We start from the raw sequence: 19,601 nt of genomic DNA, 5'->3' as shown, positions 1-19,601 counted from the left end.
TTCCATGGGTTCCATGGATACTCAGCTATCTCTGCAAGGTAGCATTGCTGCCAAGGATTATGTGATCATTTCGGCTGATCAGGTCCATCCCATGGTACAATGTTTGTTCCCTTACCCATACCTCTCACATCGTCCAGGACTGGTTTCGTGAGCTCGATGATGTGCTTCGCATCTGCCCTGGCCATTACAGTCAGCAGATCTCAATATTATGAAGCCTTTGTGTCTACTTTGAGAGATGGGTATGTGACCGCTATCTGCCTCCATCATAATTACCTGAACTTGACACTATTTTGCAGCAAGAATTATATAAGATTTCTTTGAAAACCTTATTTATTTATTTAATCGTATGGTGATTTTATACAATATACAATTGATATAAGGCAAATGATTTTATACGATATACATATGATATTAGACAAGATTAAACCTTAAAGTCCGTGTTTTTCAACCAGTTAATTAAGCTGGGTGTGAGAGTGAACAAGTCATCGGGAATTCCAGGGTATGAATGAAGTGGACAGCGTTGGACTAAATGTTCAATTGTCTGCTCTTCTTAATTGCATTCACACATTGGTGAACTGATCTAGCCCCATTTGTACCTGAAGTACTTACAACAACCATGTCCAGTCCTTAACCTGCTGAGGCGGCACCAAAGGTTCCTCGGTAGGTCAAAACCTTTTGGCTTCTTTGTGGGATCAAGGTGAGGGGCTCTTGATCCCAATGTTTTTGTTGACCATTAGATCAAAGCCATCCGCGATGAGTTGTCCTGCAGTAGCACTTGCTGGTCATCTTGACCGCAATCGTTACTGTGGCGGATGACAGAATTCCTGGTGCAGTGGTAGAGAGGGTGATGCAGACATTTTCTTGAGTGGTGCTAAACAGGCAACAGTGTCATAGGTGATATACAATATGAAAACCTTATAGGACTTGTATTTATCCATTCCGAGACGGATTGAAGCTGTTTTGAATGCCAAGTGGTTTCTATACCGTATTGGGCACAGAAATGTGTTGTGTTTTTAGGTATTTCCGTATTTTTGTCCAATCCGTGTATGTCTGTATATGGACAGAAAAATCTCGCGAATTGTAAATTTATGTGCGAGTAATACAGAGTGGCTGTATGAGTTAGTTTACATAGTAAACAAAGTTTGTGATTGATTTTCGAAATCAAGGAGAAGTCTGATGAACGGAACATCAGTTTAAATAGTGGGTTAAAAAGAGAGAGAGTGAGACAAGGACAAAACAGTAGGTAGAAAATCGTCGACCGTTTCTAAGCAAAGTTTTAGAAATCAGAAAAATATATAAAAGAAGAAAAATCAGTGGTATAACGTTTTATCTTCTTCTGTACGATCTAAATATGATGTGCTTTAGTGCGCAAGAAATGGTACCAGAATAAATCTTTCAATCTGCAGGGCAGCGTATTTTTTGAAAGTTCCTAGCAAATAAAAGCTCGAATCCGGTCCCTTGACTTTTGCAGAAAATCTTACCGACTGAGCTGTACAAGCACAACTCAGGCAGGCCGTACCCTCATATCTTCAACTCTATCAGTTTCTCTCTCCCCTTCATTCCTAACTTCACGGAAGATCATCTTCTGCGAAAGGCACTGTCCCGATTTTGAGTTCCGGTCTGGGATACAGTTTTAATTTGCCAGGAAGCTCCACGAATTAAGAGCTGTGGGGTTGATGTGACAGTAATAGATCACAGTGTAGAGAGGACGCCGGGTGAAGCATACCGGAATAGCATGTTTTTCGCTGGTTGCAGAAAGAGCCTCTCATGAAACGTCGCGGAGCTGCGGTAAAAAGAAATTCGAGAATTCGCGGCAGGTAGGGTTGCGGGAGTTGTCCCGGCTTTGCTAGCAGCAAAAATTGTAACGAACTGGAGGCTCACACAAACACGTAAACAGTACAGTGAGGGAGATAAGGTCATCTGCGGAAAGTCGAATGTCTCCTGTATCACGCTGTACGATTTCGGTCAGCCAGAGACGAACACAGCACGTTTTGTTAGCACATGAGTGCAGAGTAGGAAAAGAGACTGTAAGGGATATTTGTAATGTCATCAAATGCCGTCCCTTTTCCTTAGCGCCTTGTCTTCTACGACTGGCTAATTTCAGTCTCTATGGGCAGTATCAAGTGATAAGTGTTAAATTATTAAATAAGGACGGAAGAAAGTCGTCACCTATGAGATGACGAGCAGCGTCGATTTAGGAAGGCTAAAAGAACCAGTTTTGACAGTTCAGTTAATAATGAAAAGAAGAAGTATATTTAAGACACTTTCATGTAATTTTTCAAGCCAAAAAAAGGTTTGATAATACAAAAAGGTGAAAGACGTTAGAAATTCTCCGAAAAATAGGTTCGAACTATAGGGAAACCGGGTGATATGCAGCAAGTACAAGAATCAAGCGGGCGAAAAAACGAGAAGACGACCAAGGACGAAGTGTTCGGATTAGAAAGGGTGTAGGACAAGGATGTAGTCATTCGTCCCTCCTATTCATTCTTAATCACAGACTATGAACTGAGGCCAAACCGAAGAAAAAGAAAGTAATGAGAAGCAGCAATTGTGAGATTATTATTAGAACAGTTCTGCACAAATGGCTCTAAGCACTATGGGACATAACGTCTGAGGTCATCAGTCCCGTAGAACTTAGAGCTACTTAAACCTAACTAACCTAAGGACATCACACACATCCATGCCCGAGGCAGGATTCGAACCTGCGACCGTCGCAGCAGCGCGGTTCCAGACTGAAGCGCCTAGAACCGCTTGGCCACAGCGGCCGGCAGTACTGCACAAAATCTGAGCATGTCACTTAGTAAAACGTCATCAGCTGGTGAATGAATGACTTTAATTTACGTGTTTCCGGGTAACTCGTCATTAGAATTGTACAGATGAACTGAAGTAATGTGTTGAATGCATAACCGTCAGAGGCATATGACTTATAACTTCAGTTCAGGAGATCAACTCGATGTACCTGATATACAATGATAGGTTACCCCGAAATGTGTAATATTAAAGTCGTTCTAGCACCACCTGATGATATTTAACTAAGTGACCTATTCAACATTTGTGCAGTACTGTTCCAATGATGTAATATGATTGCATGCTTCCTGTTCGACTTCTTGTCGCATCTCCAAGACATGAGATTACGGATAAGCTCAACATCAAATCTGGTGATCAGGAAGAAGATGAAGTGATGGAATTCTGCTACCTTGGAAGCGAAGTAGCTACGGACGAAGCAAGGAGTACATGGAAAGCAGACTAGTACAGGCAAAAAAGGCAATCTTGGCGATAAGGAATCTACTAGTATCAAACATCGTCCTTAATTTGATGTTGAAACTATCATACTTTACATTTGGAGCACAGAATTTTTTGGCAGTGAATCTCTCATGGACTGCTTAGCTGCCGGCACGGTAGCTCAGCTTGTTCGGTCAGAGAGCTGGTTGGCCTATGTAATAGAAAACTGAGTGGAAGGATCAACAAACGAACTTTAACGGATGTCATGTGACGTCCGCAACGACCAAACCCAACGATCAACAACGAACAAAACTGGAAAAAAATGGCTGGGTGGTAACGTGCTTGTTTCCCATTCACAGGCCCCGGGTTCGATTCCCGGCCAGGTTGGAGATTTTCTCTGCTCGGGGACTGGGTGTTGTGTTATCCTCATCACCGGCCGAAAGTCGCCCAGTGTGGCGCAAACTGAAATGAGAGTTGCACTTGGCGGTCGAACCCGACTGGGTCATCCCGGCCAACAGTGCCATATGATAATTTTCATTTTTTCACGCACGGACTGTGGGTAAACCAGAGAAGAAGACAGTTGAGGCGTTTGAGGTGCGATACAGAAGGATACTGGAAAATTAGGTGGATGGTAGGATAATAAATGAGGAACTTTTCCACAGACTCGAAGAGGAAAGGATTGTGTAGAGAACACTGACAAGAGGAAGGGGAAGACTGATACGTCATGTGTTAAGGCATCAAGGATTAACTATCCATGGTAGTGGAGGGAGCAGTAGAGAGTAAAAAGTGTAATAAATGAGGACGTGATACTGTGAGATGAATTATTTGGCCCAGAAGAGGAAGTCGTCGGGAGCCGTATTATACCAGTCGAAAAATTGATGACCTCTCCCCGCTACCCACCCCACCAAAAAAAGAACATTAAATAATTATATACAAATAATAAATACTTTATGACCACCACTCGTATTTAATCCGCTGTCCTGTCACGTTCGCCTAACCACCGGTCAAAAGCCTGAATACCACCTTTTGTAGCACGGACTGCTGTCAAGAAGTCCTAGTAGAGAGTCAATGAGGTTCTGGAGGTACCGAGAAGGAGAGCCATATCGACTCCGGTCTGCAGCCATCTGTACTAGGTTTCTCTGTTGAGGATCCATAGCGCGAACGACCCGATCTAGGTGGTCACACAGAGCCTCTGTTGGGTTTGGTGACCAGGATGTATGGTAAACGCATCTTTCTGCTGTCTGGACCACGCACGTACATTGCGAGCTGTGTGACACTTTGCATTGCCCTGCTGGTAGGTGCCATCGTACCGAGAAAAAACAAACTGCATGTAGGGGTGGACACAGTCCCCAAGAATAGACGCACACTTGCGTTGATCCATTCCCAAGCCCATACGCTCCAGCCTGGACCCTTTCGACGACTGTTGCAGAGTGATTGCTTTCAGACGTTTCACGTCGTACATGCCAACGGCCGTTTGTATGATGGAGTGTAAAACGTGACTCATCTGAAAAGGCCAGCGGTCGCCACTATATGGACGTCCAGTTGCTGTGTTGGCGTGAAAATCCCAGGCTTCGTCGCCGATGAGCAGCCGTCAGAACGGCTGTTCGAACGAGGCGCCTGCTGCCGAATCCCATAAGTAGCAACGTTAGCTGAAAGTCGTCGAGCTCAAGATGTCGGCAGGCCCTTTTATCATATGGGCGGTCAGATGCTCAGTAGTTGCATGTCTGTTCGTCCGAGCACATCTCCGCAGCCGTCGTCTCCCGTGTCATCTACGGCTCGTGGTGCACCACAGTTGCGCACCCGTTTTGAAGAGCGCAATTTTGCCTTGCACATGGCGGCACGCGAGCAGTTCACAAATTTAGCCGTTTAGGAAATGCTTTCACCCTTGGTCTGAAAGCCGATAATCATGCCCTTTCGGACGTCAGACAATTCACTGTTTCCATATTGCGACAACGACAGGCTTTCCGCGTCACCCGGGTTGCGGTTTATATACCCTACACTGCTAGTGCTGCTACCTACCTTCTGTGAGTGGTTATTGCACACAGACTTCGAAATAGGCGGTGGCACATTGGTGTGACTGGACCATGTAGAGGGTGGCGCACGAAATGTGTTACCAATGGTTTCTTTCGCAATTTACGACGCACATTAGTTATCCCGCTGGGATCTGTACAGCAGTACCAGCAGAGCTTGGAAAAACAAATGAGTTATGAAATGACGTGTAATTCACGATACTGCCGCTAGGAGACTAGTAAGCAGCAACGGCTGACAATGGAAGACTGACGACACAGCAACGATCGACAATTGTGTTACTTTTTCATGAAACAAAAAGCCCTGTTTTGACTCAGAGGCGTTTTCGACAGCAGTTTAACACACGATGGGTCCCTTGCGAGAAGACCATTCACAGGTTGTACGATAAATTTGTACACGAAGGAACAGTATTGGAAGCCTGTTTGTTCGCCGGAGAATATTGAAGCGGTACGAGTTACTGTACAGAGAAGTCCCGGGAAATCGTGTTGAAAGGCAGCAGTGCAACTGGAAATATCCAGAAGCTCCGTTCAACGCACTCTTAAAAGTGACCTGCATATGTACAAGATGACCTGTGCACAGAAGCTCCATGAAGAACACAAGCAGCAGAGACTACTATTTGCTCAATGGGTGGATGATAGGGAAGAAACTCTCAACAACGTTTGGTTTTCAGACGAGGCGCATTTTCATTTAGACGGTGTGGTTAACAAACAAAATTTATGCTTTTGGGCCACTGAAAACCCACAAGTGCTTCATGAACGACAACATTATGCTCCGAGGATTACAGCGTGGGCAGCAGTTTCCAGTCATGGACTTAATGGACCCTTTTTCTTTGAAGAAACTGTGAACAGCGAGCATTATTTGAGCATGCTTCGCAATAGCTTCATTCCACAGCTTATTGCTGCTGCCTTGCCCTTCAACACTCAGTGGTTCATGCAAGATGGAGCAAGGCCACATACTGCAAACACTGTGATGGAGTTTTTATACGAGCATTTCGACATGCGGATCATTTCACTCAGGCTTCCAGGTCGCTTCAGTGACGGACGAAATTGACCCCCCAATAGTCCAGACCTCAATCCATGTGACTTTTTTATTTGGGGGTACCTAAAGGAAAAAATTTTCCCGAAACGTCCATGTGATTTAATGGAGCTCAGAAGACTCATTCTTCAAGCCTGCAGTGAAATTACGGAAGACATGTGCCGTAGGGTAATCACTAACTTTAGTGTTTGTTTGAAGGATGTTAGGAAACGAAATGGTGGACATATTGAACATGTGCTGAGTTAGAGCAAATCTCCATGGACGGCTCTTCATTGTAGTAAATGTTCCTTTCAGATTGTATTGACAATAAAGTTTATATTCAAAAACAAAATTGTAACACATTTCGTGCGCCACCCTGTATTTTGCAGACGTGAGGAAACGGAATTGCCGGCCAGTGTGGCCGAGCGGTTCTAGGTGCTTCAGTCTGGAACCGCGCGACCGCTACGGTCGCAGGTTCGAATCCTGCCTCGGGCATGGATGTGTGTGATCTCCTTAGGTTAGTTAGGTTTAAGTAGTTCCAAGTTCTAGGGGACTGATGCCCTCTGATGTTGAGTCCCATAGTGCTCAGAGCCATTTGAACCATTTATGAAACGGAATTAAAGATGTCAATGAAGCATGAACGAGACCTCGCTCAATCCCTCCCACAGCTTACAACCTTCGCGTGGCGCGGCGGTGGCGGTGGCGGTGGCGGTGCAGACCAGGTAAGCAATGTGGCGCCTCGTCTGCGGCGGCCCGCCTTCCCTTCATTACGAGGCTGCCGGCGCCAAGGGGGCGACGCTCGAGGAGGACGACCCTCCACGAGGCGTTTCTTTCTTTTGAAATGGAGCGAACGCGATTCCGTTAATGACCGTAAAGAAGCTTTATTAAAAAACTCGGCGGGGCCGCGACACAAAGGGAGCGACAATTAACCGAGCGGGGGCGCCGGGGTGGTCCGTGGCGGCGGCAGCGGCGACAGCGCCGGCGAACCACGCGTTCTTCACTCGCTCGCTTTTATCTCTTACTTCACCCGCCTTGTTATACAAACTGGAGCACAGTTTTAAATTCTAATCAAGTTTCCATTCCTTCACTTTGTCTCACACAAATAGCTGAGCATCTACACTACTGGCCATTAAAATTGCTACACCAAGAAGAAATGCAGATGATAAACGGGTATTCATTGCACAAATATATTGTACTAGAACTGACATGTGACTACATTTTCACGCAGTTTGGGTGCATAGATCCTGAGAAATCAGTACCCAGAACAACCACCTCTGGCCGTAATAACGGCCTTGATACCCCTGGGCATTAATTCAAACAGAGCTTGGATGGCGTGTACAGGTACAGCTGCCCATGCAGCTTCAACACGATACCACAGTTCATCAAGAGTAGTGACTGGCGTATTGTGACGAGCCAGTTGCTCGGCCACCATTGACCACACGTTTTCAATTGGTGAGACATCTGGAGAATGTGCTGGCCAGGGCAGCAGTCGAACATTTTCTGTATCCAGAAAGGCCCGTACAGGACCTGCAACATGCGGTCGTGCATTATCCTGCTGAAATGTAGGGTTTCGCATGTATCGAATGAATCGTAGAGCCACGACTCGTAACACATCTGAAATGTAACGTCCACTGTTGAAAGCGCCGTCAATGCGAACAAGAGTTGACCGACACGTGTAACCAATGGCACCCCATACCATCACGCCGGATGATACGCCGGCATGGCGATGACGAATACACGCTTTCAATGTGCTTTCACCGCGATGTCATCAAACACGGATGCGACCATCATGATGCTGAAACAGAACCGGGATTCATCCGAAAAAATGACGTTTTGCCATTCGTGCACCTAGGTTCGTCGTTGAGTACACCATCGCAGGCGCTCCTGTCTGTGATGCAGCATCAAGAGTAACCGCAGCCATGGTCTCCTAGCTGATAGTCCATGCTGCTGCAAACTTCGTCGAACTGTTGGTGCAGGTGATTGTTGTCTTGCAAACGTCCCCATCTGTTGACTCAGGGATCGAGACGTGGCTGCACGATCCGTTACAGCCATGCGGATAAGATGTCTGTCATCTCGACTGCTAGTGATACGAGGCCGTTGGGATCCAGCACGCCGTTCCGTATTACGCTCCTGAACCCACCGATTCCATATCTGCTAACAGTCATTGGATCTCGACCAACGCGAGCAGCAATACGATAAACCGCAATCGCGATAGGCTACAATCCGACCTTTATCAAAGTCGGAAACGTGATGGTACGCATTTCTCCTCCTTACACGAGGCATCACAACAACGTTTCACCAGGCAACGCCGGTCAACTGCTGTTTATGTATGAGAAATCGATTGGAAACTTTCCTTATCAGCACGTTGTAGGTGTCGCCACCGGCGCCAACCTTGTGTGAATGCTCTGAAAAGCTAATCATTTGCATATCACAGCATCTTCTTCCTGTCGGTTAAATTTCGCGTCTGTAGCACGTCATCTTCGTGGTGTAGCAATTTTAATGGCCAGTAGTGTACATATAAGGTGTGGCTCGTAATTGTTGACAGCAAAGGTTACGAGCGATCTATAGTAATACATAAACTAAAGGCGTCATTACAACCTAGTGGTGGAAATACTTGGAAGAAGACAGTCAGTATCATTATAGTGATAGATTACAATTTACTTTTAAAGAGTGTTCGAAGTGTCCACCAGTGGGTTAAAATCAACGTCATGCCTCGGATCGTATATGCAGCAGCCTTTGTTGCATTTTACAGATCTGCTGTTAAGTTATGAGTTTTGTTGGAAGCACGAAAGCTCTTTCTTTTGGCCCCTGTGTCCGCCCCCGGTAGCTGAGTGGTCAGCGCGACAGAATTTCAATCCTAAGGGCTCGGGTTCGATTCCTGGCTGGGTCGGAGATTTTCTCCGCTCAGGGACTGGGTGTTGTGTTGTCCTCCTAACCATCATCATTTCATCCCCATCGACGCGCAAGTCGCCGAAGAGGTGTCAAATCGAAAGACTTGCACCCGGCGAATGGTCTATCCGACGGGACGCCCAGGTCACACGACAATGATATTTTTTTATTTTGCTCCTCTTTCGGGAGTCACGTGGCGTGAGATAGGAAGATCATGTTGGGCCTACAACAGGTCCGTTACGTCTAGTCCACCTCCCCGCTGGTGGCTGATAACATGCAGGGGCTCCATCTGAAGCAGCCACGTGTTCTACCGCGCTGCCAGCGGATCGTCGTCCAACTCGTCATGATGAACGGTCTAAAGAAAGTCCAAGTAGTTGACACCTCGTAGTCAACCAGGCAGTTCCAACGGACCATGGAGACAGTCACCAACGACTTCTGCCAAAACTTTGACGGAGAACTGATGCTGGAAATGGACCTCCATGATGCCGTGCGGATTTTCGTGAGCCCAAACAGGGCAATTGCGTTGACTCGTAAATGTTGCATCTTCCATTGCCTGTGCTCTGGTGAAGATTGTCGATTTGTGGTGCGTTGGTTAACCAGCTAGTCGTAGAATCGTAGTTCTGTGCCGGTAGAGGTTGCAAATGGAAGCGATGCGGTAATTGTACATGTACTCCACAGAGAATGCTGTGACAGTTCGTGGTGTACCACTAATCAGAAGCTGTGCTTACCCAAAACAGACTGACACGTGAGGGCAGCTGATAGTGCACATATCATAGCTTACCGACTCACCATCGCTCATCATAGCAAACTACTATCTCGAGAGCGCAGCCGTGGGTAACAGCTTTTTCTAAACAACTGTAACACAACAGGGCTTATGTTTCAAATGGCTCTGGACGCTATGGAACTTAATTTCTGAGGTCATCAGTCCCCTAGAACTTAGAACTACTTAAACCTAACTAACCTAAGGACATCACACATCCATGCCCGAGGCAGGATTCGAACCTGCGACCGTAGCGTCGCGCGGTTCCAGACTGTAGCACCTAGAACCGCTAGGCCACACCTGCCGGCAACATTAGCTTAGTCTTATGAGTACCTATGGGAGCGGTACGTATGGTATTTAAAGTATTCCTAGATTGCTCAATTAATTTTGTTTCATCAAGTAGGGTTTCGCTGGGATAGTTTACATCTGACTTTCAGGTGTTGCCACTTCAAGTCTCTCAGTGTCTCCGTGAAGATGTCTCGTGGGTCAGATAAACTTGTGACCGTTCGTGCTGCCATTCTTTATATACGTTCAGTAGCCTCTATAATTTTATGTGTGTTTCACCCACCTGAATAATATTCTACGATGAATCATAAGAATGTTTTTAAAGCAAACCCTTTTGCGTTTTTCTGGTTTCCTCCCATTGAACCGAAGTCTGCCACCTGCTTTATCTGCGACTGAACGTATGTAATTATTCCATTTTTATGCCCATTTAATTCTACATCTACATCTACATTTATACTCCGCAAGCCACCCAACGGTGTGTGGCGGAGGGCGCTTTACGTGCCGCTGTCATTACCTCCCTCTTCTGTTCCAGTCGCTTATGGTTCGCGGGAAGAACGACTGTCTGAAAGCCTCCGTGCGCGCTCGAATCTCTCTAATTTTACATTCGTGATCTCCTCGGGAGGTATAATTTTTGTATGAGTTGACTAATGCTAAATTTGACTCACTGATATCGTCATAGGATACTAGGTTTCTTCGCTGTATGAAGTGCACAACACTGTGTTTTTGAACTTTTAAGCTAGTTGCCCATCTTCGTAGCAATTTGTAATTTTATGAATACGTGTTGAAACGTCCCCTTTGAACAATTATATACGACTGTGCTTAACCTGACACACAATATTTTTAGCGCAACGCAATCTGACTTTCAAAATTTCCTACTAAAGAATGGCCCTGACAAACATTAAACTATACCTTTCACAAATCACTTACCTCACAAAAATCTTCGCTGCTCAAGCTACTGCAATACAGCGAGCGCCACTACTGCCAGCTTGATATCATCATATATAAATATATCAGTTCATGAAAAATTACAAAACTCCGCCATCTCTCTCCCCACATCCACCACTGCTGGCGGCTCACCTCCAACTGCGCAACGCTACGCGCTGTTCACAGCCAGCTGCCGCTGCCCAACACTACAATGGCAGACAACAATGCAAACTAGCCACAGACTGCACACAGAACAGCCAGCGATTTTCATATTGAGCGCTACGTAACGTTGCCAATAAGAAAACATAAACAGCCTACTTACATAGAGAAAACATAAACAGCCTACTTACAGTGTGCAGCCTTTTTTCAGAAAGTGCTTGATTATAGGCGACTGCTTCGGAAACCACGCTAACTATAATGAAAGAAGTCATTCCGTTCTAGGTACATTAATACGTTCTAATATTCTAGAACCCATGTATATCGATGCTATTATATGATAATTTTGTGGATCACTTTTTCAACCCTTGTTGTGATCTATGATTTCTTCCAACTACTAGGAAAATTTTTGTATTCCAGGTATGTAGAGAGTAGTATGGTTAAAGAAAGAGTCAAAACAGCTGCAAATTCTATACAGAATGTGATAGGTATTGCAATCGGCCATAGAGCTTTGGTGTAAACACATATTGGGATTGTTTGAAGTATAGCGCATCACGTTGTAAGTATTTGAATTACCTTCATAACTATGTTCCTGACTGATTAAATTACGTAACAGAGAGGAATGATTTCGGCGCTTTATATGGCGCATGAATGATAGGCTACTGGGAAATTTAGTTGCCACTGTGAGGCAACTTTTAAAGCATCGATATTCTCAGCGATGATTAGAACTCTGGATTTTTATGACTGGGTTCGCAATGAGAAGGTCTAGTACGATACTTGTGTTAACGTGATTGAAGGACTGAAGAGAGAGCCGAGAATTGTTTATATTTATCAACAATTGGGAAATTACCTGGAGTGTTAGAAAACATGTGTAGCTAATTGCGGAGATGTGTATTGTGCTGCATCTTACTGCGATGAGCCGCGCGGTTTAGCTCCCCTCCACTCCCCCCTCCCTCCCCCCTCCCCCCTCCCCCCCTCCCCCCTCGAAGGTTCAAGTCCTCCCTCGGACATGGAAGCGTGTGTTGTCCATAGCGTAAGTTAGTGTAAGTTGGATTAAGTAGTGTGTAAGCTTAGGGACCGATGACCTCAGCAGCTTGGTCCCATAAGATCTTACCACAAATTTCCTACTGCGATGATGACACTCCTGGAATGGTTCCGAGCGTACAGTGGTTTTAACGTGTAACTGTATCGCATTGAAGTAGGAGTGTATTCCTCCTTCACTAGAAGCCAATGTACCGCCACCGACGCATCCAATAACGTTTTTGGCTATTCCCTTTTTCGTAACCAGGGTCGACGTTCACAATCAGCTCAGGGCGAGATACTAACAACAATTACATCGCAAACAGTCCATTTGTGGACCCATTTTCGCTAATAACTTTTTGTATCGACACTCGTGTGCTTTCAGGTCCTCTGTTCTCTAAGCTGTGATCAAATATATCCGGTCTATTGGAAGATTTATACGAGTAATTTGCTTTGGTAGTTTGATGTAGTTCTCATTCAGCATTGTTTCAACAGAGTAGATACATATAATCTTGTCTATTCGATCCTACGTTATTGGGAGCATTATGTAAAACTGAAAAAGAATTTTTACGCAGTTATCTCCATATTAGTTTTACATCAGTTTATCTGAACATCTGAGATTTGCGAAGACTCTCAAAGAGGGAAGGTTTCATTCTATCTTAATTTTACGTTTACTATGGATCGTGTAAATTCTATGCTCGTTCTTCCAAATTTTCTCTTTGTTCCCCACAAAATGATTTCATATAGCTAGCTGACTGGCCAGTTACAGAGAGAGCGGCGGAGGGAGAGAGAGATGCAGGGGGAGGGGGAGGAGGAAAGGAGAAGAGAGGAGAGGGAGAGAGAGGGAGAGGGGGAGAGAGAGAGAGAGAGAGAGGTGCGTGACAGGTTAAGGGGGATGGGAAGTGGATGAAGATGGAGGGGAAAAGGGAGAGGGAGAAAGGGGGAGGGAGGCTGGGATAGTGGCGGAGGGGAGTTGGGGGAAGGAGAGGGGAGGGAGATTATGCTGGAGGGGATCGAAAGGGGAAATGGAGGGAGGGGAATGGGAGGCTGCGACGCTATTATCAAAAACTATGAATACAATAGCTCAAGTCCGTTATCTCACGAGCTAAACTGCCTTCCATACACTTTGTACCTTACTTTAAGTTGGACGCTTAAACACTTGAAGTATAGCAGATAGAAGTCAGAACTACGGAACACTAACTGAAAAAGCGGGGATAAATCAATTAATATGGTTAATGAAGCCCAATAATTATTCTTCAACTGAATTCTTTTAATTTAAGCAGCTCACGGATTTTAATATTCTAATGTGCTGTAACATGAGTGTGCTGAAAAGTAATTTTTTATCTGAAAACTCTTAAAGCTTTTAAAATAAAACAAACGTTGTTAACATTCTGCATTTTCATTCTTCAGCCTCTGGTGGCAGAGAGCTCCGAATTGTAGCGTGTAACATGGCGATGTGTAACGTGCGTGAGAAACAGCGTGCTGTTATCGAGTTTCGAGTTCGAAGAGTTCGTCTCTTTCAGCATGGCAATGCCGGACAATATACAAGCGCTCCGAAATCTGCAACAAACCGACGCCTTGGGCTCATTGTCATCGAACATCTTGCGTACAGTCCTTTCTAGGCGCCATTCGGTTTTCATGTGTTTCTGCAAAAAATAAAAAAGAGCCGCGCGGATTGGCCGCGCGGTTTGAGGCGACACGTCATGAATTGCGCGACCCCTCCCGCCGGAGGTTCGAGTCCTCCCTCGGGCATGGGTGTGTGTGTTGTTCTTAGCATAGGTTAATATAAGTAGCGTGTTAGTCTAGGGACCGATGATCTCAGCATCTACATCTACATCTACGTGGATACTCTGCAAATCACATTTAAGTTCCTGGCAGAGGGTTCATTGAACCACCTTCACAATTCTCTATTATTCCAATCTCGTATAGCGCTCGGAAAGAATACATCTTTCCGTACGAGCTCTGGTTTCCCTTACTTATCGTGGTGATCGTTCCGCCCTATGTAGGTCGGTGTCAACAAAATATTTTCGCATTCGGAGGAGAAAGTTGGTGATTGGAATTTCGTGAGAAGATTACGTCGCAACGAAAAACGCCTTTCTTTTAATGATTTCTAGCCCAAATCCTGTATCATTTCTGTGACACTCTCTCCCATATTTCGCGATAATACAAAACGTGCTGCCTTTCTTTGAACTTTTTCGATGTACTCCGTCAGTCCTACCTGGTAAGGATCCCACACCGAGCAGCAGTATTCTAAAAGAGGACGTACAAGCGTAGTGTAGGCAGTCTCCTCAGTAGATCTATTACATTTTGTAAGTGTCCTGCCAATAAAACGCAGCCTTTGGTTAGACTTCCCCACAACATTTTCTGTGTGTGCTTTCCAATTTAACTCGTTCGTAATCGTAATACCTAAGTATTTAGTTGAATTTACGGCTTTTAGATTAGACTGATTTATCGTGGAACCGAAGTTTAACGAGTTTCTTTTAGCACTCATGTGGATGACCTCACACTTTTTGTTATTTAGGGTCAATTGCCACTTCTCGCACCATCCAGATATTTTTTCTAAATCATTTTGCAATTTGTTTAGATCTTCTGATGACTTTATTAGTCGATAAACGACAGCGTCATCAGCAAACAACCGAAGACGGCTGCTCAGATTGTCTCCCAAATCGTTTATATAGGTAAGAAACAGCAAAGAGCCTATAACACTACCTTGGGGAACGCCTGAAATCACTTCTGTTTTACTCGACGACTTTCCGTCAATTACTAAGAACTGTGACCTCTCTGACAGGAAATCACAAATCCAGTCACACAACTGAGACGATATTCCACAAGCACGCAGCAGTTTGGTCCCTTAGGAATTCACACACATTTGAACATTTTAAAATTAATAAAGAACACTTTCGAGGATAGTGATCAATTGGTGCAAGCAGAGGTCAGGTTGTGTCTGAAAGGTCAAACAATCTACAGTGACGGTGTCAACAAACTAGTCCCTCGTTGCGAGAAATGTGTTCGTCGTCAGGTTGATACGTTGAAAATAAATTTGTAGACATGAAGAATAAAGATGAAGAATTTTAATAATGTTTGCTTTATTTAAAAAGCTTTAAGAGTTTTCTCATTAAAAAACGGGGAAATTACTTTCCAGCACGCCCTCGTACATCACATAACTACGAAACTCAGGAATAAATGTCTGTCTGTCTGTCTGTCTGTCTGTCTGTCAGGGTGTTCTTTTTTAAAGCAAGAGTATTCTTTTATTAGCTGTTGTCCTACAAGTATAGCATATCGTGCAGGATCCTAGTTTGAGAGACAAGGAGGTGAGACAGGATGGGATCGAATCCGCGCAGCGTAAGAACAGTCGTTGCTTTGGTACACCTGTCAGCCTGCGTGTAGCTTTCCACGCTCGTTTAGGCAAATCCTGCGCTGACCACTATCCCCGCCTCAAAAAATATGATAGAAAAACTGTCGAAACACGATAACTCACAGAACACAGTTACCTTGATTCCCGGACAGATGATGCAGGCGGGTTCCTTGGGCTATGGCGCCAGGAAGTGCAACAGCTACAAAGTTAAAACGAAACAAAATTGCCAAATCACGAAACGAGAAGTCCCCTTACGAGAAGTTAAAGGGTAGAAAAGTGACAGATTATTTTAGTAGCTGTTAATACACTATTGGCCATTAAAATTGCTACACCACGATGATGACGTGCTACAGACGCGAAATTTAACCGACAGGAAGAAGATGCTGTGATATGCAAATGATTAGCTTTTCAGAGCATTCTCACAAGGTTGGCGCCGGTGGTGACACCTACAACGTGCTAACATGAGGAAAGTTTCCAACCGATTTCTCATATACAAACAGCAGTTCACCGGCGTTGCCTTTTTAAACGTTGTTGTGATGCCTCGTGTAAGGAGGAGAAATGTGTACCATCACGTTTCCGACTTTGATAAAGGTCGGATTGTAGACTATCGCGATTGCGGTTTATCGTATCGCGACATTGCTACTCGCGTTGGCCGAGATCCAATGACTGTTAGCAGACTATGTAATCGATGGGTTCAGGAGGGAAATACGGAACGCCGTGCTGGATCCCAACGGCCTCGTATCACTAGCAATCGAGATGACAGGCATCTTATCCGCATGGCTGTAACGGATCGTGCAGCCACGTCTCGATCCCTGAGTCAACAGATTGGGACGTTTGCAAGACAACAACCATCTGCACGAACAGTTCCACGACGTTTGCAGCAGCATGGACTATCAGCTCGAAGACCATGGCTGCGGTTACCCTTGACGCTGCATCACAGACAGGAGCGCCTGCGATGGTGTACTTAACGACAAACCTGGATGCACGAATGGCAAAATGTCATTTTTTCGGATGAATCCAGGTTCTGTTTACAGCATCATGATCGTCGCATCCGTGTTTGGCGAAACCGCGGTGAACGCACATTGGAAGCGTGTATTCGTCATCGGCATACTGGCGTATCACCCGACGTGATGGTATGGGGTGCCATTGGTTACACGTCTGGGTCACCTCTTGTTCGCATTGACGGCACTTTGAACAGTGGACGTTACATTTCAGATATGTTACGATCCGTGGCTCTATCCTTCATTTGATTCCTGCGAAACCCTACATTTCAGCAGGATAATCCGCGACCGCATGTTGCAGGTCCTGTACGGGCCTTTCTGGGTACAGGAAGTGTTCGACTGCTGCCCTGGCCAGCACATTCTCCAGATCTTTCACCAATTGAAAACGTCTGGTCAATGGTGGCCGAGCAACTAGCTCGTCACAGTACCTCAGTCACTACTCTCGATGAACTGTGGTATCGTGTTGAAGCTGCATGGGCAACTGTACCTGTACACGCCATCCAAGCTCTGTTTGACCCAATGCCCAGGCGTATCTAGGCCGTTATTATGGCCAGAGGTGGTTGTACTGGGTACTGATTTCTCAGGATCTATGCACCCAAATTGCGTGAAAATTTAATCACATGTCAGTTCTAGTATAATATATTTGTCCAATGAATACCCGTTTGTCATCTGCATTTCTTCTTGGTGTAGCAATTTTAATTGCCAGTAGTGTAACTGTTCACAGGGAGAATCCGCGCAGCTGCGCCATGACATTTACGCGCGCCAGAGCGTGGAGGGTCAGCGCCCAGTGGAACTTTCTTCCAGAGGAGAAAGAAGGCTTGGGAGAGTGGAAGCCCGCCTGGGCCAATGAAGCGCTCGCAGCCGGCAGGGGGGCGCGAGACCCCGCCTGTTTAAAGAATGTGAGTAATTAGAATCTCTTCCTAATGAATATTTTTCCCGTCTCCAGGGCAAATGCCTTCTTCTCTCTCACCTCGCTCCCCCGTGCGTCTTACCGCGTCTCAAGTTCTCCCCAGTATCTGGCGCCTCGTATATATCGTCCGCAACAAGCGAATGTTCACTTGCTATTTCTAATTTGAAACGCCATTTCACCTTTTCGTAGGGATAGTTTCAATGGAAATGGAAGAGACATGAAATCTCCGATGAAAACTAAGGAACTGGTGTGATTTGTGAGAAGTTACTACCTTGACTGACAGAAAACTTTTTTTTTTTTTATGAGCGGCTGTCTTGATCTGTCACTTGTTTCGAAGTCTCTCCTAATCGCATTCGAAAGTACTGCGAGTATGTCTATGAAGAGAAACATGCATTTCTTTTACATTTGTTTATCTTTATAAATGGTACATCCTCTAGCTGACGAAATGGATCTTTTTTGTACGTTAAATGTCAAACAAGTTAAACAAACATTTCCGTTGTTATTTCGTAAAGTACCTGATACATACCAGTAAACTAGTTCTCTGCCTGAGAAGGACCGTTCCGACAGTGTTCGTTCCTATGGACTTGTTTCTTCTGTGAGCTAACTATTACTAATTTATCAACCATAACCATCCGTTGGAACTACACTCCACCTAATGCTACAGAAAAAAGCACGTGAGAGAGAGAGAGAGAGACTAGAAAGATTTCTAATAATGCCCAGCTTAACAACCAGAGGTAGCGGTTGTTAAGATAATCATTACAAATATTTTACCATACAGCTACTAATATTAGGAACATTATCCTCAGCAAAGCGTTTCAGGAGTAAAGCTCCTATCATCTGGCCGTTTAAGTAGATCCTACATAAACAAACACTTCAAAAACATACAAGGTCAAAATATAGAAACGAACAAAATTGTCTGGACATGAAGTTCTCGTATCATTTTAAAAATGGCTACATCAGATTCTCTGCTTTATTTAGTTACGGACCATACACCAAAACGTTCCTTCTGTAAAGCGGTAAACATCGGTAACATCAGTTGCCTCTTCCTGCACCGCTAGCTCGTAAACATGTGCACGACTCTTACAAACTGCATTGAGAAATATTTTTAGAAATTTGTGGTAAGTTCCTGTGGGAGCAAACTGCTGAGATCATCGGTCCCTAGGCTTACATACTACTTAATCTAAGTCAAACTAACTTACGCTAAGGACAACACACACACACACACACCCATGCCCGAGGGAGGACTCGTTACCTCCGACGGTGGAAGCAGCGCGAACCGTGGCAAGCGCCTTAGACAACGCGGCTACCCCGCGCGGCACTGCACTGTCATCAGCCGCTGAACAAGAACCAAAAGGTATTACAAAGGAGATGGAGAGGCCATACCAATGTTTGTCTGTGCAAAATGGTTCACGTTTATCGTACTAATGTCAACCTTATAAAATATCCAAAAAACCAATGAAGAAAGCACTGCTATTGTCGGCAGTTTGTATGTGTAGCTTATTAAACAGGTCGAGTTTCTTTTCTTTCTTATGTTACTGTATCACCTCTAAGTCCTCTTCTATGGTTTTTAATTGTTTTTTGGCTTCAGTATGATAAATGTGAACCATTTTGCACAGATAACCATGTCCTTTGTAATATCTTTGGAGTGTTATACAACGGCTGAGACTCGGTGCAGTTTGTAAGAGCAGTACATATGTTTACGAACTTGTGCTGCCGGAAGAGGTAACTAATACGATCTGTGTTTGCGGCTTTACAGAACGAACGCTTTGGTGGATCGGCGGTAACATGGATAAGTGGAGCAGAGAATCTGGTGTCGCCGTTTTGAAAGTAAGAGGAGGTCTTCATGTCAAAATAATTGTCTTTCTATGTTTTGACCTTGTGTGCTTCTGAAGTGCATGTTTATGTCCGATCAAAGTAGACAGTCAGATAATGAGAGCTTCACTCCAGAAACGCGTTGCTGATGATTGTTTCTAACATTAGTGGCTGTATGCTAAAATATTCATAACGATATTACAAAGATATGTGGAGAAGGTAATA

At 44.8% G+C, this 19,601-nt stretch overlaps 1 protein-coding gene across 1 annotated transcript in view; it reads left to right on the top strand.

Annotated features, from left to right (window-relative positions):
* LOC124789676 overlaps positions 1–19,601 on the top strand; it is a 138,898-nt gene that overhangs the window by 96,387 nt on the left and 22,910 nt on the right. Inside the window, exon 4 of the mRNA XM_047257111.1 lies at positions 17,379–17,553. Coding sequence (XP_047113067.1) covers positions 17,379–17,553 — 175 coding nt within the window. The remainder of the gene's footprint in view (positions 1–17,378; positions 17,554–19,601) is intronic.

Source organism: Schistocerca piceifrons, chromosome 3 (genome assembly GCF_021461385.2).
Source record: "Schistocerca piceifrons isolate TAMUIC-IGC-003096 chromosome 3, iqSchPice1.1, whole genome shotgun sequence".
NCBI classification, from domain to species: domain Eukaryota; kingdom Metazoa; phylum Arthropoda; class Insecta; order Orthoptera; family Acrididae; genus Schistocerca; species Schistocerca piceifrons.
Note: the sequence above shows the minus strand (reverse complement) of the source record. Positions and strands in the feature narration are given on the sequence as shown.